The sequence below is a fragment of the Mesocricetus auratus genome, unplaced genomic scaffold (genome assembly GCF_017639785.1).
Source record: "Mesocricetus auratus isolate SY011 unplaced genomic scaffold, BCM_Maur_2.0 Super-Scaffold_100031, whole genome shotgun sequence".
Lineage (NCBI taxonomy): Eukaryota > Metazoa > Chordata > Mammalia > Rodentia > Cricetidae > Mesocricetus > Mesocricetus auratus.
The window spans coordinates 16,418,240-16,445,408 of NW_024429212.1; the positions used below are offsets into that span (position 1 = coordinate 16,418,240).

Here is a 27,169-nt window from a genome sequence, read left to right on the forward strand (position 1 = left end):
ACCGACAAGCTCGTTAAACATAAACAGCGGCCATCATCGGAGGTAGCTGGGTAGAGTTCCCAGGAAACAAAAGTAAAGAAAACTCCAGCAGTTGTCCCCAGACCACCTGTTTCTCAATAGTTTTAATCTCCTGTTCTAAACCTTTCTAAAAACTGCTGTTACCTAAGTAGCTGATTGAAATTGACTGTTACTTCCTTTCCCTGGTGGAAGGCGCCAAAGGATGAACAAGAGGAGCCACAAAGAACCCTAGATTGCCCTCCCTTACTAGGTCTCCGTGTGTTTCTGGTCCTTGATAGATGTCTGCGGGATGATCAGGGACACTGGGAGTCATAATCTGCAAACAGAGAGCAGAACAGAGACTTGACTCACCCAGGATCACATTTTTCAGCCATTCCTTTCTACAGCAGTAACAGTGTATGTACACCGTCAAAAAGTTGAAAATCAGCCTGTTTGGGGTAAGGATGCTGTCACACAGTCCCTGCTCACTAAACAAATGGATCTATTCGGTTTCTCTGACCCACATTCGGAGGCAAGGTAGCTACGGCCAGTGCAGGCTCCTCTCCAACTAACTCGTCACTGACATGCCTACTGTCTGACAGATCCTAGGAGGTCAGGTCGCTACACTGTCCAGAACGACATCCAGCTGCTAGCTTGAACCAACCCCGTAGGACCTGACAGCACCAGGCAGGGCACCCTCTAACAAACCCCTTCGTCACCCCTCCCCCAACAGCATCTGGGGACTCACGGCAGTTACAGGGGCAGTTACAGGATAACCCTGGAAAGGTTTACTGTTGCCCCTGGTTTATAACACCTTGGTGTGAAACACCAGATTCCAGGCAGCAAGATGACTCTGCCAATAAAGCACCTGCATGAGGCCCTGACCTCGGATCCCCAGAATCCAAGTGAAAAACCAGGTACCGTGGGGAATTCTTGCAATCCCATCGATGGTTAGATGGAAGCAGAGACAGGTGGGACCTGCTGGCCAGCTGGCCTGGTCTAGTTGGTGAAGTCCCAGACCAATGAGAAACTCTGTCTCAGAAAGTACAAAGGGTCTGAGCTTTAACACCCAGGTTGCCCTCTGACCCCCCCACACACAGGCATGAGCACACACATGGACTAGCACACCTACACACATGAACGTGCACGCATATGCATACACTCACACACACACAGAGACAAAGAAATTGCCAGATTAGCCAGCCAGCCCTAATACTCACTCCACATGATGAACTCTCAAGTATAACCTCCCTACCCTTCCATCAATATTATGGCCTCACTGGCAAGCGAGTGGAAAGGGAATTTGTCATGTGGGGCTATTGGAGCCAAATCCACTATGATGGTGGGAATCGGATCAGCAGGATGCCTGAGGTTGTGCTTTAACCGAAATCCTTGGTTAAAGGAAAACTAAAACTCATTTGGTTTGGTTTATCAACAGGAGACCTCACAAGGAACTTTCAGGAGCAAACAATGGCAGCTGCCCCTGGAACTGCCCTGGCCTCAAGGGCTAGATACCTTCCAAGATAGTGCCATAACAGCTGGACACACTTCACGGCTCACATCACATTAAGGAATGAAGGGGCTGAGGAGGCAAAGGCAGGTAGACTTGAATTGTTCTAAAAAGGAATTCTGGGTTAAGCCAGTTCCCATCACTGTCATTGCAGCTGATGGCTGATGGCATACCCCCCCCACGCTCCCCTATCTCCGGGCTCTTTTGCTCCTCTCTTCTCCCTCAGCTCCTCCTTGAGGGCAGGATGAGCAGTTGAGAGACCTCAACACAGCATGGGTGTGGTAAACACCAGGCGGCAAACAGTACAGCCAAGGCTGTCCTTCTGGGTTATGATTCTGGCATGTGTTCTGTTGGCAACACACCAATGCCAGCCTCTCCGGCACCGCAGCAAGCTCTCTTCCATGAGGTCTTCTGGGCCACACAGCCCAAGCAGACTCACAGAGACAGGAGCTCTTACAGCAAGGCATGGGAAGACCCAAGAACCGACTCTGGCTTTGTCAGAGCGAAGACATGAGTGTTGCTAAGAACCCGGCCATGGGACGGTAAAACCTGAGGACACAGGGAGAGCCCGGAACCCAAGTCAAAAGAGGCTCCGAGCTTCAATGGTGTGTGTGCTCAGGGATGTCAGCGGCTCTCCGTTCCAAGAGGGAAGGCCAAACTGCCAAGGGTGCTTTGGACGCGAAAGACCACCACTCACTGTGAAAGGAAGGGCTCAAAGAGGATATGCTCTGAGGTCAGCTGTTCCTGACAGCTCCACAATTCGCATAAAGACACAGCCCGGGCACAGGCAATATGGCTGGGAGGGTTAAGAACACTCGCTGCTCTTCCAGAGGACGAAGAGTCCAGTTAAGTTCCTCATTCTGGTCAGATGGCTCACAAGCAGTTATAATTCTAACTCCACACACACACACACACACACACACACACACACACACACACACACACACACAATCTTTTTTAAAACGACATAACCTAAAAGAAGATTTTAAAAACTTACTCTCTAGTTCTAAACAGTACTCAACACTACTCCCATATAAACTCACAGCTGAGAAGCGCCAGGCTGGACCACACTTGGGGCCATAACCTTGGCCTCTGTCTTCTCCGACTTAATCAAAACAAGCTCACCCTGAAATGGTCAGCCCAGCAAAGAACGACACCGGCGTTGGGGGCCTGGTGTACGCCCCCAAGGGCAGACGACTTCCAGGCTACTTTTGTTTGGTTTGTCTTTGTTTTGGTTTAGCCCTGGCAATCTGGCAGGCAGTCAGTTTCCGAGGGGAGCCCTCTCCATGGTGTGGATGCCCTGGGCTTGAAGTCCTCGTTCATTTTTGTAAACAGAGCCCAGTTGCCACAGCGACTGGTGTTGTGCAGCTGCTTAATAGCAGAGGTCACCCAGAACGTTCCTTAGGCCCTAAGGTCTATCCCTATGCATCTGTGGCCAGCATGAGCTAGTCACACCGCCTAGTACTTCATCCCAGGAGTGTGGGCCCCCCCGGGGGGGGGACGGGACTGCAGAGCCAGCTGCTACACAGGGATCCAATTCTGTCCCACCTGACAGGTCTCGGCCTGGAGGCTCAGAAAGAGTAAGGGGTAGAGGAGGTGTGGAAACCTCCTGTTGGGGTCTTTGGAAGTCCCCAGGGCAGTGAGATGGAGCGGAGGAGAGAAGGACCTTAGAGAAGTCAGATTGGATCCGGGCCAGAGACGCTCGTGCATTGTCAGGTCCAAAAGAAACGGGGCAAATGGCTATCGGTGCTGCCTATTAGCACAGCAAAGCACATGCTGACCTCCTCGCTCCCTGGGTACCTGAGCCTCTTCTCACCGGGCACCCTGCCCTACCCAACTTCACTGCATGGACACCTCTCTCCCCTACATAACCCTGCCGTCTTGCCCAGGCACTTTCTTGACCATCTCTTCTCTTCCTCTCTCTCGATCTGCTCTTCCTCCCCTCCTCAAGGCCCGTTTCACTCCGATGGCCCTGTTCAGTCTGCCACTTCCTCTTCCTGTTCTGCAGTCTTCCAGACGCCTCTGTCTGTTCCCGCTGTCAAGCTCCACGATGAAAACCTTCCCCCTTGGAGCGGTCACATCCTCACCCTATGTATGCATGGTGTGATGCTCGCTGGTGCCCTTTTCCCTTCCGGGGCGGGCGAGGCAGAGTCCATTCTCCCACCCCACAGCAGGAAACTCAACATTCCTTCTATCTAGCAGGAAAGGCTGGGCTGGAATCCCACGGCCTCTTCAGGTTAGAAACCGCTGTTACTGTCTGCTCCTTCCCTAGGCAACGCCGTCCACAGGCCCGGAGATCTGCTAGGCCTGCGGTACACACCGAGTGGGGGATGAGCGCAACCCACGTGGAAGCGTCCTGGGCATGCGCCCTGGGAATATCTACCCGTAAAAGCCGGGAATCGTCTGCCTTCTGCTTGAAGAGCACGGCTTCTGTCCTCTAGGTATGAGCTTTACAACAGAAATTACTGTGAAAACCAAGTCACTCCGGGCCAAGGAGCCGGCTTGGAGGGTAACGAGCATCTTCCTGAGGACTAAATTTGCATCCGCAGCACCACGGAAGTGCCAGGTAGGTGTGGCAGCCAGCTAGTAACCCAAGCGCTCAAAAGTCCTAGACAGGAGATCCCCCCAGCAAGGTGACTAGCTATACTAGCCCAACCAGAAAACCCTGGGCTCACTGGAGAGACCCTGCCTTAATCTATAAGGTGGGGAGCTATAGGGGAGCACCCACCATCCAACTCTGGTCTCCACAGGTGTGCACATTCATAAACACGCATATACACACATACAAAATAACAAAACAAAACAAAAAACGTGACGCTACTTTATAGTCAAATCCCTGTCCCTTGGGCAAATCACCCTGACTGAGGCCACAGAAGTTACAAGACATATGTGGACATAACCCCACCTGGTTGTCTTTCAGACACATCTTCAATTGAAAAGCAGATTCGACAATCACTCCTCGGAAGCAGAGTGTGGGGCCCACTCACACCTGTAATTCCAGCGCTTGGGAGATTGAAGCATGAAGGTGGCCTGGAGTTCACGGTCAGCCTGGCATATGTGGTGAGTCGGAGGCTAGCCTAGACTACAAGCAGTAAGACTACCTCAAAGGGAAAAAAAATTAACCTGGTACCATAATCAGATACATAGCCATTTTAAAGACAAAAGGAAACAAGACGTGACATTCTCAAAAAAACGTGTATTTCTGTCTTTACCAAAATAACTGATCAGATGATTATAAGGTTGAAAGTCCCCTAATTTATCCTAGTAATTCATAAGGCCTGAAAACATGGGCCAAACCTGCTTTGCAAACAGAGCTAAATGTTCAAATCCTGTAATTCTTGACATTCTTGCCCCTATATTTTTATTACAAGCCAGAGGAAAACCAAATAGTTAAGACTGCTTTAAGGCAAGTAACTTCAGCCTTCAAAGACTCCCTGTTAACCTCTGTTTACATAAAGCGTTTCCTTTCCCCATTGAACATCAAAATATGTCACAATTAGTTACCACTGTTTAAAGTCCTATTAAATATAATGGCCAATTTATTTTAACAGGGAAAGGGGGGTGAGCTCTGGACAGGGGCTGGTGCAGGCACATTTAAAACTGCTTCACCCTCTTCAGGGATAAACTGATAAGACAATATATGTGGAGTTGCATTAGCACATACAGTGTTAAAAAACACACCCAGAGTTAGAGTAGGTGTTTGGAATAGAAGCTGGAAAGCTAACATGGGATTTTACTCTCCCACTATTGAATATATTTAAGACATGTATCCATCACCAAAAACAACAACAAATCTATGACAGAATTAGAACTAGAAAAACGATTAGATTAGCTTTATATCCTTTTTCATAACTGTGTCCATTACCTATACTCAGTCCTTCCTCATCCCAGGATTCAGTCTTTGGTTCTTTTTCCTGTGTGTTCTACTGTAACCACATGTACATTTGTGTGTGTGTGTGTGTGTGTGTGTGTGTGTGTGTGTGTGTGTGTGTGGTATTGGTTAAATTCTGAATTGAGGGAGGACACTCGGTTTTATTCTTTCTGAAAATATGTGATCTTGTTTAATATTTTAGATTCTAAGTCTATCCATTTTCCTACAAATTTTATGATTTCATTTTTCTTTAGAGCCAAACAGTGTTCCATTTTAAATATATTCCAGATTTTCACTATCCATTCATCTATTTATAGACAACTCAGTTGATTCCATTTCTTGGCTCTAGTGAAAATGGTTGAATAGTCTTCGGGTCTGGTTAATTTTAGTGTGTGTGTGTGTGTGTGTGTGTGTGTGTGTGTGTGTGTGTTTGCAACATTTTTATAACAAAGCTCAAAACTTAAAAATTAAATAAAAAACATAAAACATACATGCTTTGTCTTCTTATGTTGTCTACCTTTCCTTTCTATTTTGGCTATAAATGACGTAAGTCTAATAAAGAGCAGGGTCTTTTTTTTTTTCCTAAGACCTCCTAATGTAAGAACTTCAACAGCTAGAGCTCCAAGTACAAGAACTGCTTTAAAAAAAATCAAAGGGCTAAGAGCAGGGCCAGTGGTAGTGCACTTGCAAAAGGATCTAGATTAAATCCTTAGTACCCCTTCCCCCAAAAAGAAAGTGAAGAAAATTCAAAGTTAACCTGGAGTGGTGGTGCACACCTATGAGGTCAGTGCTTGGGGAGTGGAGGTTGGAGGATCAAGAGTTCAAGATCAGCCTCAGCTATATGAGAAGGAGGGAGGGAGGGAGAGAAGAAGGGAAGGAGGGAGGGAAAAATAGGTTGATTTCCATCATTTCATTTTCTAACTAGTGAATTTAAGCTTCTCAAAGCATTCTTCCTAGCTTGTGGTTAACGGGGCACTAAAGCCACACTCCAGAAGAAAGCACATAGAAACAGTGTCCCTCCATTGGAGGACCTTGCAAGCACTGAGGTCTCCTTTGATGAACCAAGACAGAGAGCCCACACAGTCCCTCGAGTCTGCACAAGAACACTGAGCTTTGCAACATTTTTTTTTTTTTTAGTTTGTTTGTTTCGTTTTTCGAGACAGTGTTTCTCTGTGTAGCTTTGCAGACCAGGCTGGCCTGGAACTCCAGAGATCCGCCTGCCTCTGCCTCCTGAGTGCTGGGATTACAGGAGTGAGCCACCACCACCGCCCTGCTACTTTCCAACACTCTTTTACCTATTTTCCACTGCAGTCTTTTCAAAACACCCAAGCTGACAGCGGCAGTGCAGCCCTCTATAAGCATTTCTGTACCAGGGTCTCTTCTAAGCCCTTACAACCACTCTGTGATACGCAACCAGTGTCTTGTTTCTCACGGGTTGGGGGGGGGGAGTGGAAGCTGAATTAACCCACTCAAAGTCACCAAGTTAAACCATTAAGCCAAGGCAGGCCACAGGGCAAGTGTGAAAGAAACCAGGCTTACGAGGCAGGCTGCCTCCCAGGTTCCAGAATCAAAGGATGTTTCTCCCGGAGAAAAAAATGATCCGGTTAGTCCCTGGACTGTGCCAAGTGAGCACTGACCCAAACATACATCCTGGCTCTATGGAGAGTGCAGCTACTGGTGTGGTGGGCGGGCACAAACACCTAAGGAAAAGGAGCCCCCATTGCCCTAATTGACTGCTCAGGTTCTCAGCGTCTGTCGCTGTAATTTTACCCGTAATTTCTACAGTGCTGGGTAGTCTTTGCAAATCACGTAAGAAAATGTCTAAAGCCCCCAGAAAATAGAGCTAATTGGACATAAAATGATGGAATTTCTACTCCATTTTCCTTCTGCATTGTAACGTTTTGATGGCACTTTTGATTCATATTTCTTGTTTCATTAGCGGGGAAAGTCAAGCTAGGTTCCTGTAACACTTGGCCAGGGCTGTAGTGGGAAGCTATTACCAGCTGGGCTGACTTAGTAAATAATAATAGCACAGCCCACTCCCTCCTTGGATAGGAGTAGAACCCTTTCTCTTTAGGAAATCCTCACACGAGGGAAAATAAATGTCTTTTTTTTTTCTGAATGTGTTTGAAAATTTCGTGTAATTACAGCTACGTCTCCCTGGAGGTCTTTAACTCTCTCCACAGAGGGTTCGCTTTCAACTCCAGCTGGAGAACTGATTGGCTGTGACACACTAGAGAGGATAGTGTTTATTTTCTTGTGCTAAGTGAAGAACAGGTTCACATTGGAGATTTCTGGTTCGTCTTTAATGCTGTCATTTCAACACTGAATTGTAGGCCAAGTTCTGGAAGCTGTATACACTAAGCAGTTTCAAGCTGGGTATGGTGGTGCACCCGGGAGACAGAGGCAGGAGGGGTCGCCACAAATTGGAGGCCAGCTCACCACAGTGAGCTCCAGGCCAGCAGGCACTCCTACCTGTTGCAAAGGATCTCCATCAGGGATCAATAGGACACACCTTCACGGAGTCTCCACCATGAGGAGGACACACAGACAAAGACCATACATTCAAAGTTGAATTTTAAAGGCAAAGCAACCAGGGATTAGAATTTGAAGACAAACACCCTCCATAGACTCATTTGTCAAGCGCTCGTCCCCCCACACAGTAGCAGAATTTAGGGAGGTTCTAGAAACTTTAGAAGGAGCCTTAGCTAGAAGTAGGTCACTGGGAATGAGTCCTTGAGGACATCTTGGCCCGCGCCTCTTTTGGCCTGACTTCGTTGCTCTCTATCCCCCACTACAAGAAAGACCTCTTCTTATACATGCTTCTGTCGCCCAGCAACCGAGAGTTGAGCCCCTGAAGCTCCAAGCTCAAATAAGCCTTTTCTCCGAAACGTGTCATCCCAGGAACTGGTGACAGTGGCCACCAGCCTGACCGGTTCACCCTGCACTTGAGAAAGGACGACCATTCAGGGGTGGGGTCGTGGAAGAGGTGTCCAGAACCCCGAGCACTGACCATGCCTGTGCAGCTCACAGTCTTACTGACTCAAGGGAAAAATCCTTATGCTCAAGCCACAAACTCCAGAGTTCGTTATTCTATCCTTAGAAAGCAAAAGCTCTTGAGGCATCTAAATTATGGCAAAATGGAGTCACCGCCGACACTGAGGGGGGTCAGGGGAGTTGGCTCAGTAAGTTCCAGACTGCAACAAAACACAAGGTTGTTTAAAATTTAAGCAACGGATGAGGATTTCCATCAACAGGGTATTAGGTTATTTGTACCAATTCAGGCTGAACTGGACAAGATAAAAATGCTTTAAAGTGTCAACATACTACCAGACCTCTAAGAACATGAAATGTTTCTAGGGGAAACTTGCTTGAGGAGAATGCTGCCAAGGAGATAAAAATTCTCATATCAGCTGAGGAGATGGATCAATGGGTAAAAAACACTTGCCATGCAAACATGAGGATCTAAGTTTGGTTCTTGGTGCATACTTGTAGCTCCAGTTCCTAGGGAATTGCATGGAAGCAGAGACGGGAAGATTCCTCTGGGCTGACTGACCAGCAGGTTTAACCTGACCAGAAAGTTCTGGTCCCAGTGAGAGACCCCCATCTCCAGGAAAGAACAAGAACAAAAGTGGACAGCTCATGAGAAAAGACACAAAGTTAACTTCAGGCTTGTGTGCCCATGCACACCCTTCAAACACATTCTAATGTCATGAAAAAAAAAAGCTACAAGTTAACTAGGCAGTGACTGATAAACCCACACCAATACTGATCAGGGTATAGCTTAGCAGAACATAGCAAGCAGCACACAGGGTTTTGTGTGTAAAAGCACAATATGTTACTAGTTCTTGAAACAATGTAGTGAGACAGATATTGGATCACCTCCATATTATTGACATGAACTAAACAAGGTCACAAGGCCATTTCGTGGCTGAGCTGGCTGTGCATCCAGGCAGCTAGCTCTCAATTCTCCAAAGCACTATGCTCAATAAATCTCTCCTGTTAGGGGTGAGGAGGATTTTCCTTTTAGACTGAGCCGCATAAATATCCTAAAACATAAAATAAAAACGTGTAGCCTATTGAATGAAGCTCTCGATACAAGAGCATCACACATCCTAGGATGTCTGAAACCCTACGTACAATCCCCAGCATCAGTTCCTACCACCCCCAAAGAAGTTAATCCTGAGGTTTGGGACTCTTCATAGAACACAAGAGAAAGAGAGAGGAGGAGATCAAAGGAGGATGTTGAGAAGAGTCTCAGAAGGAAACGGGGGGGGGGTGAGAGGGGAATATGGGATGAAAGTGTCCCAAACTCAGTCATCCTGTATGAAACTGTCAAAGGATAATACAGAACAACATAAAACAAAATAGTTAGTTCCAAAGTGTGAGATTATTAACTAATTTAATTTTTAAAGTATTGGACTCTGGCCCAGCTATTATTGTTTTTAAAAATTCCCTATCTACAAATATCAGTGCTGCCTAAACTATCTTCCTAGTGATCAGGTTTTTAAAGAACAAAAATAGCTAACCTTAAGAAGATTATAAGCAGTTATACCTACCACGTGTACCACCCGCTTCACTATAGATGCCTTGGGCACCTGGTTAACCCCGCTGAAGCAGAGGGATCACAGCCTAGACAATACGCCTAGGACCAATCTCAAAAAGTCAGTTAATTAACAAAGTGATTTGTGAAAAAACAACTGTTCACATGAAATCACTTTACATACAACATTAGAAGAGAACAAACTCTAGGAAATGAGACACTTTCAAATTCGTGATATTTACAAACCCTCAGAAACACTCGGCAATAATTAGAAGTTCCTTGCTCGTTGCAGATAAAAATCTTACCAACATTAAAACTCCTTTTTAAGGGAAGTGTCAAAGAAATCAATCACAGGTTCTGAACTCAGAACAAGGCCCTTGAGTCCCTGTCTCAGAAATCTTACTGCAGACCTACCCTCTTCACCTCTGACAGAGACATTGTACATTCCCCATAACACCCAGGCTGGCAAGATGGCATCCTGGAGCCGTGGTGATTTGGAATCACAGAGTTTGGAGTTGAAGAAAACTCATGGATTCAATGGACCAATCCCCCTTCTCTGCCAGTTGAGCAAACTCACAGTCAGAGGCTGAGTGACTTCCTCCGGGGCCAGGACTCCTTGGTAGAGTCCTTCACTAAACCTTTGTTTGGGTCGAAAGAAAAGTTTCCCTGGGCTTTCTCCTCTGTGTTATCAGAAGGTATCGGTTGATGTATTGTTTCTTTGAGTCATATATGTATGTGCTCACATGTACACATATGTTAAGCTTACACATACACATAGGATTACCGCAATAGAAACTAAAACTGGCAAGTGTTTAAGTTCTTAGTAACTTGTCCAAAGCCAACCTCAGATTCAGTACATCCCAACACACACAGCATCGTGCATGAAAAATGGTTTCTAAAGCAGCTCCATTTAGAGAGTAGAGTCACGCTGTTCTACACTTTTGCAAATCTCTTTCATGTCCAGCTTAATGAAAGACAGCTGGGTTCAGACCTCCTCCTGCATTCAATTTGTTGTGATGCATTGCTCTGGTTGAAAGACATGAAGAAATGTGGCCTCACACAGACATAGTTGTCCCTAGGTATCCTCAGGAGACTGGTCCCAGGAACCCCACCCCTACCACCACCAGGCAAGCTCAAGCCCCTTATGCAAGATATCACAGCCTGCACACGTCCCCTCCTGGTACTGTACGTCACCTCTGGACTACCTATAATGCCTAATGTGTGAACATTGTGCATTTTTTCTATTGAATTGTTTGGGTAATGATGAGAGGGAAGGTCTATACATATTTGGTACAAGATGCAATTTGTTTTACATACTTCCAATCTGTGCTTGGTTGAAACCTTAGCTGTGAATCCTGCAGAAGCGGAGAGCTGGCGGCCTAAGCAACTGGAAGGTGCAAATCTTGACAGTCTTTCCACGGACTTGTGCCTATGTCCCCTCCCACGTTATAGCTCAGATCAACAAGCAGTCATTTATAAGGCTTCTTGTAACACTGCCTGAGTCACATAATGAACTCCTCGCACTCCGATGCATTGAAATCCATTGCATTCTTCCAAAGCCCTGAGTCATTTTAAAGTGAAAAGTAGTAACTTTATGAATAAGCAGAGAATTCTGGCATAAGCCACTCTAACCAAGTGACCAAGATTAGCATCACCAAGTCATAAGTACCGGCAACAAAATACACTCTTGATCTGATGCCCAGCAAAAGGCATTGTAGCTCTGTGGTATCTTCTTTTCCAGTAAAGCAACAGACAAACCCAAACTGAAGTGTGTTCGCCAGTACTTTTCTAAAGGGTCCAAATCATTAAAAAAAAAAAAACCAACAACAACAACAAAGACCAGCCACAGGCGAGAGGAGTCTAAGGAAATTTGGAACCAAAGGCAACGTGAAAACCTGGATGGATCCTGGAACTAAAAAAGGATATTTGGATAAACAAACAAATACTAATAAAGTCTAAATAAACTAAATGCCTTTTAAATATTAATATAATAATGTAAATAACATTGAACCAAGAAATTTTTTTAGCATAGTTTTGACCAGTTCTTGTTCTGTCATCATAAGGCAAAGCTGAGTGGTACCTACCTAAGTCTTTTGTTAGATCTAAAATTATCCGAAAACATGAAGGTTTTAAGGATCAAGTGCTCTGTCCTGTACTCTAAATATGAAGAATATTTTGATTCATGCCCCATGTATCAGGAACCAATTTGGAAAACAACAGTTTGCTGAGTTTCACAGAATTGTCAGATAAGATACCTGGTCATGCTGTACCTTCAAAGCCATGAGCTCTGAAGCCACACAGCCACACAGCATCTCCATTAGTCCTGTTAGAAAAGCAGTTAACTACCATGACACAGTCACGGCCGTGGTGATGGACACAAGGTCTCCAGATTGTAAATTTTGGCAGAATAAGGTCTTAGCATTGGCAACAGATATCACCAGTGGTTTTCCCTCAAATAGAAGGCTCACTTTGTACTTAGTCAAAGTCTGGATGACTGTCATTTGTCCAATATGTTCCTCCAGGAATGTGGTGGTCCATCAAAGACAGACCAGCTCAACTTACAACTCAAACAGCCACACAGCGGCTCTTCCTGCTGACGCCGCTGCCCGCTAACATGAATTTGAAGGTTTCTACAGCTCCGGCAACAGCATGAAGGAACTGGAAATTACTCAGCGCAGATGTGTGTTGGTAAGGCTTTGCCCTGATTCCTCGGAGGTGCCAGCAGCTTCACTTAACTCTTTTTTAATACTATCAAACTCTTAAAAGTTAGCCTGGTTTGTGATATCCTCACATTCTTAGAAAACTACTTTGACCTCACGGATGTCTGGAAAAGCCTCAAACTCATGATCATACTCGTGAGGACCGCTAATTGGCAGAATTCACCTGCCTGTCAAGGCCAGCTTCAACCAGGGGTCAGAGAAGTGCTGTCTAACTTTCTCATGATAAAAATACCCCCAGTAAAAGCAATTCAAGAGAGAGGCTGAAATCTAGCAGCTTTAAAGTTCAAGGAGATGCAGCAGTCCCTAATGGTGGCAGCCGGCAGGCAGGCGCAGTGGCAGGCAGGCGCAGTGGCAGTGAGGCGGTGGCCGGAGCAGGAGGGTGGCTGGTTACATCTCACCCATATCAAGGAAGAGTGAAAAGGAAATGGGGCTGGGATTAAAAACCCAAAGCCCAAAGCCCAAAGCCCGAAACCCCCGGTGACTCGTTCCCTCCAGCAGCTTCCACTCCTTAATGCCCCGGAATCTTCACGAGTGGCACCAAGAGCCGGGGCCACCTCACACTCAAACCACAACAATTACTTCCTTTAGTAGAGGCGTAATAGCCTACCAGAGTCATTGGATTGAAGTCTTTAAACACCCGCACTCAGAAGGTAAAAAATCTCTACGAGATCTTCTGGCCACAAAGCTGGGGACCTGACGAACGAAGGCAAGAGGTTCGATGTTTGGATTCCGGAGACCGCTCCTGGACCCTCTCAGTCCCAAAGCAAGACGGATTCCCGTCTTAACCGGTGGCGAGGAGATGCTGTGACTCTCCGAAAGCCTAGCCTCAACCAAACGCAGTGCACAGTGAGGACTGAAGTCCCCATCGCCCAGCACAGCGCCATCCAGACCAACTTCCTTAGCAACCGGCCTCAGCTATCCATTCCTGAAATGCAGGCTCCTTCTAGCCATAGGGAATGATAACTGTCATCACTGTTAGTAATGATGCTTGACAGGGGGTCAAAATTATAACTCTAAACCAGGTGCCTGAACTTAAGTCTGAGAAACACAGATGGGGAGTATTGCTCAGACTTGAACACACTGAAGTCTTCCAGATAAACCGCTGATGGCTAGGGGCTTTGGCACAGTGGTAGAGCATGTGCTTAGTCTACACGAGACACCGGGGGAAATTCCTAGCACACAGAATAGAAAAACATCTACCAAAACTAAATGTACAGCAGAATTTAAAAAAACCTGGAAAAGAATGGAAGACTACACCATGTCCTTGACGTGACAAGCTGCAGATTCCTAGCAATGCTTGTTGTCTCCCTCTCTGCCTGGACCCTTCCTCCCTACTTACACGTATTTAAAATGCAAATAGCTACGGTTCCTTCCTAAAATAGCTAAGTTAAAAATCTTTAAAAACTGTAAAACTCAAGCATCAGCTATAGCATCGCCGCAGTTTAACAGGGATACGCCAGTCGCTGACATCACTTTCCCGAAGCAAGAGTGTCATAAAGCTGAAACACACTAACAATAACAAAAAACAGTAGGGTTGGAGCCCGACGGAAAAGTGCCCGCTTGGTATATGAGCATGAGGCCGTGGGTTTAATCCACGCACAACACATACCCACCACAAAGTTAGGCATTGATCAGCCCAGAGATTGCTCCTGAGCAGGCAGGGGCTCTTTCAAGACTCTGCACAACTTTAGTCCCATCACACTCCACGAAGTTGTCCGGAAATGCCTACAGAAGGGGTTAACAGTCCAGTTCCTGGGCCACTTCTCCCTGAGGTCTCCGGACAGTGGGCCCTGAGGTAAACAAGAAGGCAGCAGAGCTGTGAGCTCAGTCCTTCCCCCACCAGCCCCCTCTCTGGAGGACTGACCACGCCTTGAAAAAATGCTTTCCAGTAGTAAACAACAGAAGTAACAGACCGAACAGACCGACCATCTTGGGCCTTAGTAAACAGACGTAACAGACCATCTTGGGCTTTTCTTGAGTCCGGGAAGATCTGACAGTATCATGGCTCGGCACGGACCTCTGGAGTTTTTCCGTTAGCATTCTTTTCTTTTGAATCATGTTGGTAAAGTGCAATTTGGTCTGGCGGTGGCAGCCACTCGTACTCACTTGGCTGCCCCTGAGCACAGAGGGATGGAGGAGGGGGTGACATTGCAGCCAGTCAGTGGGAGTCAGGGCCAGGCCTGGTCTTGGAATATTTCTGAAGACTCTTTCTACACAAGGCTCCAGCGGGCTCTCTTATTTGCACAGACTGTGTTTGGCTCTTAGATAAAGACCGAATTCTTCCTGCTTTCTCTACAGAAGCAACAGAACTGGTAATAGTGGCAAAAGCCTCAGATCCCCTCATCTTTAAAGGACCTCAGGGCACCACTGCTGGTTCTCATAAGTCATCTGATGGGGCTGAGTCTAGGGACTATTACTCTGTAAGACACGCCAATAAGCCCCCCCAAAAGAAAAAGCGCCAATCTGTTTTCCCCCTTTTCCTATACGGCCTACACTGAGCTTCCACTGGGACACAGAATTTCAAACTGAGGGTTTTAATTTTTCTTTTCAAAATTGTAAGCATTGCTTTCCTAATGCACTAGGAATTTATATTTTTCATTTTTTCCTTCCCATCTCCCTTTAAACAGGCTTATTAATATGCTGAGTATGCTCTTGGGGGCAGGTATTTTTGGTAAGATGGAAGACTAAGGACAGATTAGACATGTTGGCAAGTGTCCTAAATCCCTAGCCCCTAATAGCCTAACCCTGATGCCTTTGAGCATTTAATACCCCGAACCTGAATTGCCTAAAGATCAAACTGCAGCTCCCTCCCCACTCCCGGAGAGGCCCTTGGGAAGTATTTATATAGTTAATGAATGTTAAGTGATTGTATTTCTCTCACTAAACAAAGCACACACACACACACACACACACACACACACACACACACACACACAGCTTCCTCAAGGCATCCTTGCCTCTTCTGGGTCTTTCAAGGGGCCACAGAAGCTCTGTCTTCCCCCGAGCCTGGACCAGCAAACTGACAATTCAGGGAAGAATAGGGCCAAGTGTACTTCTCCACAAAGAACAGCTCCGCCCCTCTTGGCCCAACTCCAAAAGGCAATTGAGCCTGGAAGGTTGGCTAATCTCTGCCAACCCTCTCCGCAGGCTTTGGTTTTTCCAACATGTGCTTTGCAAATAATCTAACAATTAATTAGTGCTTTTGAATCTGTCCCCTACCATTAGCAAACCACTGCCAGACAGCCTTTGATAGCATCCTCTAGAGCTAATTAAGCCTGGCAATCACGGGAGGCGGGATTACAGGGCGCCCACCAGATCCACACTGAGACCCAGAGCTGTCCCTGCCAACCACAAAGGTAGGTCCTGGGGTCAGGCCCTGCTCTCCAATTATATCATTAACGGGCCTGAAAGTCAAACAATTTCTTTCACCAGAAAGGCTTTTTTTTTCCTGTTTGACATTGTTCCTAGGCCATATATCCCCATGCCCTCATCCCCACCCCCCAAAAAGTGCTTTCAGAAAATAAAAATACTATCTCTCTCTATCCCCCCTCCCTCCCTCCCTCTCCTTCCCTCCCTGCCCCTCTCTTAATTCCCATCTTCTATTCAAAGAACACTGAACAATCCAAACTGTACCCCTCCCATAAGCTCGGTCATGTGGGGAGATTTTCTAGTTCCTCATGATCTAAGGGCACTCAGAAGTCTAGCCTGCTCCATATGCACAGCCAGCAAGAGAAACACATGGGGGGCACTAGAAGAAGACAGGGGACAGGCTACCTAGGGTCAAAAAGAGAAAACACTACAGCTATTCCTCTGAACTTTCCTCGTTCACTCTCCAAAACAGAAAGACGGCCTCCTGAGGTTACGGCAAGCTCAGGGATGAGGTTTAAGAAAGTCAAATCAGAAAGGGCCCCTCCTCCTCAAAGGCACACCTTTGACAGACAAGAATCACAGAACTGTCACCATTCATTTAATGAGCAGATCTCTCCCAAAGGTCCCTCCTTGTAGTAAGCGACCCTGGTCACCTCCATCTCTCCATGCAATCCCTACAACTATGGAACGGTATCCCAGAGTGTGATCTGCGAGAGCATGTTTGCAGGGAGGGAAGTGGCTCCCCTGGGGTTAAAGAACTAGCCACAAAAGTATGCCAGCAGGTTCAGATCCCCAGACCAATGTAAATGTTGGGTGGGCTCTGTGGCCCATCTGTAATTCCAGTCTCTGAAGGTAGAGGCAGAATTCACAGAACAAGCTGGCTAGCAAATCTAGCCAGATCAGTGAGCTCTGAGTTTGAATGAGAGACCTGCCTCACTGAGTAAAGTGGAGGGTGATCTCAAAGATAGGCAATCCCTCACATCAGCCTTGAACTTCCATGTGCACACACTCACACATTCAAAACATGCATACAACACACACATGCAAAACATGTGTACACCACACATGTAAAACATAAATACACCACACACATGCAAAACATGCACACACCAACATGCAAAACATGCATACAACACACACATGCAAAACATGCATACACCCTTACACATGCAAAACATGCATACACCCTTACACATGCAAAACATGCATACACCACACACATGCAAAACATGCATACACCACACATGTAAAACATGAATACACCACACATGTAAAACATGAATACACCACACACATGCAAAACATGCATATAACACACACATGCAAAACATGAATACACCACACATGCAAAACATGCATATACGCTCACACATGCAAAACATACATACACCCACACACATGCAAAACATGCATATACACTCACACATGCAAACACCCTCACACATGCAAAACATGCATACACCCATATACATGCAATACCTGCACACATCCACACACATAAAAAACCTGCACACATCCACACACATACAAAACATGCATATACACCCTCACACGTGCAAAATATGCATATATACACACACTTGCATGCACATAGAAAAAGAGAAAAAACCACTGATCATATTCTTTGGCTCACCCTCAAATGCTCCATGTGAAAGGGCGGGGCCATCACATGATCACAAGGCCTAAAAGGCCCTACACTATGTACAGTCCTTCATAAAACACTGCACCTGTGGTGAAACCCACAGAGACAGCTGACCGGACAAGGGGGAGCTCTTGAACCCCAGACTGATGGCTGAGAGGCCAACAGGAGACTGATCCAGACTCCATGAATGTAGTGCCAGTGAGGAGGCCTCAGCAATCTCTGGGGCCTTGGGTAGTATTTATCCCTGGCATACAAATGGACTTTGAGTGCCCATCCCACAATGAGGGATGCTCTCTCAGCCCGGACTCTTGGGGGAGGGCCTAGGTCCTGCCCTGGATGAAATGACAAACTCTGGGGATCCTCCATGGAGGGCCTCACCCTCCCTGGGGATCGGAGTGGAGATTGGGTGGGGGACTGGGGGGCCTGGTGGGGAGGGCAGGGGAGGAGGGGAGGGAGAGGGAGCTGGGCTTGACATGTGAAACAAGATTGTTTCTAACTTAAATTTTAAAAAAGGAAGAAAGGAAAAAACAGAGGTTGAGCTGTGCAAAAATGAACATGGACAAAAGCACTGGCTCTACGTTCCCCCTCTCTGTGCCTCAGAAGCCAGCAAAGTGCCTGAGACTTTAGCAGGTTTGTCACAGCCTCTTGACAAGACCACGGGGTTTATCTCAAACACTGTGGGTATTTGAAAGTGTAGAGCAAGTGCAAAATGATGAACGGGTCCCTGCTTCTACGAGGGAGGAGCTAAGTAGCTTTCCCTTTGCCACACAGTGTGTGTCACTGCCAAAATATCAAGGATCAGTTATCTAATTTCCCATGTACACAACTGTGCCGAACTATAAACTTCTAGAAATTGTACAGCTGTCTGGGAACATGCAGATAACTCTGTCCTGGCGAAAATGTTAGCCACTGTTCAAAACACAGACTGCCACTGGTACCCTAAAATAATTCAAATAATCAGAAATCCAGAGTGGAGTAACCACTACACAGCCTAGGACGCAGATGCAAAAAGAGAAAGAATGTACTCTGCTGCCAAATCTGACACCAAATCTGTGGACAATTGTGGTGACATAGTGTTTATGATTTATTAGAGTTTGCCCGAGGATTCAGAAAGCAAAGCCAGCCACAACCTATAGAGGTCAGGCAGTGGTGATACACACCTTTAATCCCAGCAGCCATACCAGCTAGGCAGACAGTGGTGGCACACACCTTTAGTCCCAGGACTCAGGATTAAGAGGGAGATGGATCTCTGTTAGATCAAGGCCACCCTGGGCTACACAAGAGTGAAGAATAACAGAGCTCACACCTTTGATCCCAGCACTAGGAATCATGCTCCTTTAATCCGAGCACTAGGGAGATGGAGACAGGAGTAATTATGGCTGGGTGGTGAAAGGAATAAGAGGAGGAGGAGACAGGAACTGAGAGCTTTTGCCTCTGAGGATTCGTGGGGAAAGGATCAGCCATTTCAGTTAAGGTAAGGGAAGAGCTACTGGCTTGGCTGTTTTGTTTCTCTGATCTTCAGCTTGAAGCTTGAGCCCAAATCTATCTCTGGGTCTTTTCATCTTTCCTGTTACAGACAATCTCACTGGCTATCTACCCAAACAGCTGTTAGTAAACTGCCTTGCAAACACACACACACACACACTTTTATTAATAGCTATCACACACACCACAAACACGCATGCCCCACATATGTATGCCTCCCATAAACCACACATGCATGCACACACACAGACGCACACACACACACACACACACACACACATGCACACAGTGCAGAACAAGAGAATCTTTGAGAAATAACTACTCACTATCCCGTGTGTGTGTGTGTGTGTGTGTGTGTGTTGTTTCTGTGCAAAATACTGAAAGGGAGGGAAAGAGGTGATGGTTCATCTCCTGAGGATGTGTACAGTAGCCCCACGAAGAACACAGACCAAAAGCAGGCCACTGCAGTCACTTTTTGCTCTTTAGACTAGATGGATCATGCTAGGTAGGGCAGTGACCTTCCTCAGCTTGTGAAGAAGTTGCCACCAAGCCTGAAGACCTCAACTCAATCATCAGGACCCATATGGACTCCTCCGCCCCAGGGGACTTCTGACTTATAAAATGTGTTGTGCTCATGTAAACACACACCAAAAAAAAAAACCCACAATGCAACATACTAAATATAATTAAAAATAGAGTAAGTATAAAATTTAGCACCCTGGTGATGGCTCATACTTCACTGACAATAGGCATCCTCTATGCATCAAAAATAAATCTTAAACACAAAGGTAAAGAATTGAAGACAAAAATAATTACAGGCTGTAATTAGCAGTCACATCTCTATTGCTGAGAAGTGACACTGTGACGAAGGCCACTTAAGGAAGGAGTTTGAGGCTTACAGCTCCACAGGATTAGAGTCCATGATCATTATGTCAAAAACATAGCAGCAGGTAGGCACTGGAGCAGTAGTTAAGACTTAAATCTTTACCAAAAGCAAGAGGCAGAGAGGGGCACTGGGAATGGTGTGGGCTTTTGAAACCTCAAAGCCAGTCCCACTGACACACCTCCTCCAACAAAGCCACACCTCCTCCTACAAAGCCACACCTCCTCCTACAAAGCCACACCTCCTAATCCTTCCCAAACAGTTCCACCAACCCGGGACCAAGTATCCAAATACGTATCCAAATATATGAGTCTATGAGAGCCATTCTCATTAAAAGCACACAGAAGCCAAATCAATTCCTGTGTCTCAAGACCTCTGGTTTGGCAAGAGAAGGTATTTCTCAAGCTGTTTTGAACCTTTAAGACTACTTCTTTTTGTGGGGGTTATGTTGGTGGGGGTTGTTGGCTAAATGGCTGTCTGGTTCCCATTCTGAAATTCCTGGGCCATTAATGCAAAACCCAGAGAACCTGGCAAAGAAAATGAGGCACATGACACAACGGAGTCCACTCAGGCCTAAAAAGGAGGAAATCTCCCCAGCCCTGAAGCACAGATAAACCTGGAGGAGGACATTATGTTAAGTAAAGTAAGCAAGACAGATACTGCACAATCTCACTTCTACACAGAACCTAAAATGATCAAATTCATGGAAACAGTGGTTGCCTGAGGCCGAGAGAGTGATGGGTGGTGGAGACATTAGTCAAGCGGCTACAAAGTATCATGGTGACTGTAGCCAGTGATTAAAGTATCGGGAACTTGACCTGCTGGGTAAAGGCCAGGATATTGCTCAGCAGTGGTGACTGAGGCTCTTGCTGCCCAACCTCATAATCTTGAGTTTGATCTCTGGAACTCACCTGGTAGAAGAAGAGTAACTCCTGCAAGTTGTTTTCTGGTCACACTGCACAGGGGCACATACGTGTGCACACACAGCACACTAATTCTTTCTGAACTGCCTAGAGCAAACTCTAAGTGTTCTTACCACACAAACACAAAAGTGGTAAATACTGGGGGGGGGGGCCAGTAAAATGGCTCGGTGGGTAAAGGTGCTTGCTGCCAAGCCTGACTATCTAAGTTTGATCTCCAGGTCCCACGGGATAGGAGGAGAGACCTGGAGCCCACGTGGTGTCCTCTGATCTGCACACACCAACCACGGCACATATACCACACACAGATACATACACAGTAATAAATTAGGACAACTCAAATATTAAATATGCTATCTCATAACACAAATACATATAACGTGCATACATTAAAATATATCGGACCTCACAAATATATCTTAATTGTCAATTAAAAAACAAAATTTGAAAACTGAATGTCAATGTTTTTTTGACAACATAACAGAAACAGTGTAAACTCTGGATTTCTTGTTTTTGTTGTTTGTTTGTTTGTTTGTTTGGGGTTTTGGGGAGGAAGGGGGAGGTTTTTGGTTGTTGGGTTTTTTTTTTGTTTTGTTTTGTTTTTGTGTTTTTTGAACTGGAATCATGTAGCCAAGCCAGCTTAGACTTGAACTTGTCATATAACTGAAGATGGCTTTGAACACCTCACCCATCTGCCTGTACCTCCCGAGGGCATGGAACTTTGATCACTGTTTCTCCCCCTATCTCACCGTTTGGGTGTATATTAGTTTACAGATTTATTTCTCAATGTATCCGCACTTAACTTTCCCCACGTGATTTAGAATATTGGCCATAGAGACAGTGGCAATGTTAAATGCCAAGATCATGTGTTTTCTGTCAGGATTAATTAAATGGACAGCTCTGTGTCCCCTGGCAAGGGAAGCACCAGGCTGCAGTTTGGGGAGATGAGGTGCTGTGTGTGTGTGTGTGTGTGTGTGTGTGTGTGTGTGTGTGTGTGTGTGTGTGTGTGTTGGTGGGGGGGTGGTCTCTTTAACACACGACCCTGGAGGTTATCTGTAGAAGTAAGTAGGTTTGAGTTCTATCTACCTGGACCAAGAATTGAATCATCTTTCAAAATTACTCACTTACTCTCAGTCCCAGCATTCTCGCTCTAGAAATGAAGAGACTGAGACTAGCCCCAGAGGCTGCTGGGAGGCACGGGTGACACGGGAAGTAGAGGAAGCATCTTGAAGATGGCAGCTACAAATATTAGCTTAGGCACCCTCCAAGCAGCCAGCTTGACCCACTCCAAATGGAGTATAACCCGGCTAGCACCTCAGCTTGCTGTCTGTCACCAGGACCCAGGACTTCAAAGCTACCTCATCAGGAAAGCAGTGTAGCTGAAAACCATCTCGGCTTCCCTGTGGACTGCACCTGGAACCCCAGGTGCAGCCCCATAGGATGAGGAGAAGCATGCTGGATAAAACTTGCCCATAGGTTGTGGGCAAGACTCCAAGAGGACACACCTGGACACCACAGCAAGACAGGAAATGATGTAGCCAAGCATCACCTCTCACCCCTAGTGCTGCAGCAGGGGAGTTTCTGCAGAACTCATCTCCTCAGCAGACCTGCTGACCCGGCACACCAGCCAGCAAATGCAGCCAAGCCGGCTCCCCTGAATTCTTCCTGCATGCCTTTTTCTCATCACCGGGACTCTGGAAACACCCGCGGTGGACACTGGCAGACCTCGGATGCGGCAGCTACTATTTTTTAGAGATGTGCAGCGTGTCTTTACAGTGGAAACAGACTTGAGCCTGTGGCAGCGGTGGCCCGCACTGACTCTCAACCCTCCTGCTTTCTCGACGTGAGATAGATCACAGTGTCTCTGAAAAGGGGGCCCATTGGCCTACGGCGACTGCCAACCAAAAGGCATTCTGGGTCTTACCTGGCACATCTTTCGAGGGCAGAACCCTGGCTCCCACGATGCCGTGCGACACCTCGCCGGAAGAAAAGTGGGGAGGCAAAGGATGGATGCATTTTGTCACACCACTTGGTAACCTGGGTCATGGCCGGCTGCCACCTGCCTGCCTGCTTCCCCTTTCTCTTCCCCAGCACAAGCCAACGAGGGAGAGGGAAAGGCTTCCACAGAAGGGCCTGCCAAGCCATGGGTCAACGCATGAACCCCACCCCCTTCCCCCCTGCACCTCATGTTCTTGCCCCTCCCCCATGGGAGATACATACAAGACAACTTTCACCACCTTCGTCCCTTCTGCTTCCCCAGCCCGGTCCTGGAAAATGGCCACAAGGCCCTTTGTGTGAAACGAAAATGAACACGGGCAGCTTAGGTCACTACCTAGGTCTGTTCTAGTGGCCGGTCCCTCCCTTCTACCCAATTTCTCACACTTTGTGGCTGCTCAGCTGGTACGTAATCCAGCTGAGAGTTTCATTCATCCCACACGTGGGCTCTCCTCCTAGGGGACCCCAGCCAGGCACCAATGGCCTGCATTCAGCAGCCAAAACTACCCTAGGCTCACGCGCCAGGTCTTCCACTTAGTAGCTACTAGCAAACTTGAGGTCAGCCTGGGCTGTATGAGGGGGTAGAGGAAGGAGCCACCACAGATCAGCACAGGCAAGATCGATTTTGCCTCCATTCATTTGGTCCCATTAGGTTGTGTAAAGTGATACCAACTAACAAACCTCTCTATTTAAGAAGCCTCCGTGGGGGTTAGGGCTCAGCCGGTAAAATGCTTGTCTTGCAAGTATGATGACCCGGGTTCAATCCTCAGACAGTCCCCAGAGCCCACAATCTAAAAGGTGGAGTGTGGTGGGACACACTTTGTAGTGCACCAGGGTCAAGGAAGGGTCAGATGAGTGACCCGGCCTCAGATGGCTAAGCCAACCCAGCCTCAGATGGCTAAGCCAACCCAGCCTACCTGGTGAGTTCTGGGCCAGTGAGAGTCCTGCCTCAGCAGAAAGTGCGCAGAGCCTGAGAAGTGCCCCCTGAAGTTGTACCCTGACTCACATACACACATACCTGTGCGTACACGCTCGTGTGCACACACACACCAGGAAAACAAACAGAGGCGTCTGTCCCTCCTAAGTGCCAGGCACCCCGCAGTTCTGTAAGATCTGTGGCTCTTCTGTTTCCCAGCTCTGCAAAGCTTTGGGTACACGTGAGACTAAGTAGACGTTTTTTCTCCCCTGATGGTCCCAAAGAGAAAGGAGGGTCTTCGGCAAGACCGATCCACAATCAAAGCCACCAAGGCTGCACAAGCCATCACACACACACACACACACACACACACACACACACACACACACACCCCACTTTCCCATGAGGCAACTCTCCCTCCAGTCATGTGATAAGGCGGAGAACTGTGCCCTGCATCAGTCCCCCAGGCACAGCTCCACAGCTTATCACAGCATATGTGCCTTCTCTCCCTCTTGATCCATTTTAATGTTAAGATCCACATTTTACCGGGCATGCTGGTAGATGCCTTGAAGCCTGCCACTCAGGAGGCAGAGGCAGGTGGATCTCTGTGTGTTCCAGGCAAGCCTGTGCTACATAGAGAGACCATCTTAAAAAAAGAAAAGAAAAGAGAGAAAGAGAAAGAGAAAGGAAAGAGGGAGGGAGGAAGAGAAGGAGGTAGGGAGAGAGGGAGGGAAGGAGGGAGGGAAGGAAGGAAGGAAGGAAGGAAGGAAGGAAGGAAGGAAGGAAGAGAAGGAAGGAGGGAGGAAGGAAGGGAGGGAGGGAGGGAAGAGAAGGGAAGGCAAATGCACACACTGAAAGGCAAATAACTCTTCAATGATGACACAAGATGAAACTGCTGACAGAGAGTCACACGAACAGAATGGGCAGTTGAAGTTCACACACTGGCATTTGAAAGAAAAACCCAAACTAACAACTTTCTTTCAAAACGTTTGCAATGGTGGGGGGGCGGCGTTCTGATCCCCCAGTCTTACACATTAATTTCTGCCAACTGGCCTTCCCACAGTCTGTCTGCAAACAGTCCCACAGTCTGTCTGCGAAGCCGCTGTGGTCAGATACTATCTTCCATCCACCACACCAGATGTTAAGCGTAAACTCCGGATCCTCCGCGCCTCAGCTACACAACTCTGTGTAGACCGAACTCTGTGTCTCCATCTTTCATTTAATCTCTTACAAAAATGTCACAGATAACTACACCCCACTCAGAGTTTTCATTACATGAGCTTTATTGAATTAAAGTGTTTTCACCCTTTTTTTTAATACTACTAATCATTTAAAGCTCAGTGGCTGGCTGTAGCGCTGTCCTTGTCGAGAATTGCCAGTTTCCAGAACTAAGCCAATAAACTGCTTTCGAGTAGCTCCTTGCAGAACACTCGCAGAGCAAATGATGACAAAATAAGAGTAGAACCTTCCAAATTTGTCACATGGCCTTGACGTGAAGCACTAAGAGGCCGGGGGGCACAGGATGATATTCCTAACACAGTCATTTGCTCCCCCATGTGCCACCCTTATACTCTGATGGTCTCTGGGAAACACAAAGCCCCCCTCCCCCCATCTTTCTTCCCACCTCTCAGACCCTCTCTCTTCTCCTTAAAAGTGTTCTTGTTAGTGTATCTGAAGCCGCTGAAACCAAACACGCTCCTCCCCAAATCTCGCTAGATATTGAAGACATATAGAAGATCTATTTGTTTTTAGCAAGAATCTTCTTTGAAAAGAATAAAAAGGACCATGAAATCCTTATTCCGCCCGTTATGTAGTAGGCGCGCAACAAAATCTAGTGGGCCTCTGTGTTGTCTGCCTGCCTCGACAGAGGGCAGCTGGGCTTCCACCCCGCCGCCTTGACTTTTGAATGTCTAACCCCAGGCTAGTTAAACCGGCAACTCGGGCAAAGGTACTGTGCTATCCGGGCGTTAGTCAAACATTTTGTTTTCCCAAGGAACATAAGCACTCACGTTTTACAAAAAAAAAAAAAAAAAGATAGCATGGCTTAGATATTTCTAGCCAAGGAGAGTGAGGAGGGGAAGAAAACAGGCGCTCAAAGGAAGCTACACGAAGCATGCAACTCAGAATGAGAATTACCAGCAGTGGCCCAGGAGCTCAGCAGGGCAAACATGGTGATCACGTGCTGGGGTGTCATTGCCATTTCTCCAGCAGGGAGTCAGTCCCCTCCCGCCTTTGGTTTTTCAGATTGAAGGCGAGCTTGGCAAGTCAGAAGTGTCCTTAAAAATCCCTCTCTGCAATTTTCGGATTGCCTAGAAAAATAAACAAATCTCAGTGAGAAACCAGTACTGAAATTTCACAAATGAGCACACATTAAATGTTAAAAGTTAAACGGGGAATTTCTGAGAAGTACTGGAGAGAAACAATTTGTCATGACAAACAGCAGGGCAGCACTCAGATCAGTGAGGGTGGAGGTGGTGGTTATTTAACAAAGACTCTCACAGAAAATAGTTTTGAGGGTGGCACACTGGCACCTGACATTCTAAACATGTGGGGAGTTGAAGGGGATTGTTTGGGACAGGGTCTATGTTTCCCAGGTTAGCCAAACACTCTGGGGTTCAAAAGCCCCTCCCGTTTCAGCCTCCCTGAATGGCAAGCATTGCAGACCAGCACCCACATACTCAAGCAGATTCTGTGCAGAGATTTTAGGACCATTACAGACACGCCAGGTCACCTGTCATATCAGCAGTTACAATGCCCTGCTGAAGCAATGATGCTGGACATGCAGCTCAGAGTGCCAGCAAGAAGAAACAGTTCTTAGAAACTGAGTCTTGTGTCAAAATGACAAGTTATCACCAGTACCAAATTCAATTGCACTGAGAATCGATCTAGAAAACACACACACACACAAAATTATTATTTTATCTCTAGACAGGAGTGGGTTAGAAAGAACCTTCTACATCACCTGGCCCAGGACTGAGTTCATCTTCTACGGGATAAAGGGGCAGTGAGGGCTTGTCTCCTTTTTAATGTTGGCAAAGAGGTAAAATAAGAGCTTTGTTCTTTTATGGCTCTCTCTCCCCCTCCCCCTCCTTCTTCCTTCTTCTATCCCTCCCTCTCCCCCTCCCTTCCTCTCTCTCTCTCTCTCTCTCTCTCTCTCTCTCTCTCTCTCTCTCTCTCTCTCTCTCCTCTCTCATACACATGTATTGTTTGTTTGAAACAAGGTCTCACTGTGTAGTCTGGGCAGTTCTGAAACTCGCTGTGTAGACCAGGCTGGCCACAAACTCACAAAGATCCACTTGCCTCTGCCTCTGCCTCCTG

The 27,169-nt window shown here is 46.9% G+C and overlaps 1 protein-coding gene across 3 annotated transcripts in view; it reads right to left on the bottom strand.

Annotated features, from left to right (window-relative positions):
- Positions 1-27,169, bottom strand: part of Tgfbr3 (transforming growth factor beta receptor 3) — a 184,042-nt gene that overhangs the window by 134,480 nt on the left and 22,393 nt on the right. For 2 of the 3 annotated variants that reach the window (XM_040733617.1, XM_040733616.1), the window contains one exon: positions 25,988-26,160. In XM_040733617.1, the coding sequence (XP_040589551.1) occupies positions 25,988-26,051 (64 nt within the window). In that variant the 5' untranslated portion in view covers positions 26,052-26,160. Of the gene's footprint in view, positions 1-265; positions 335-25,987; positions 26,161-27,169 lie in introns of those variants that run through there. The other variant, XM_040733618.1, reaches the window with a different exon arrangement.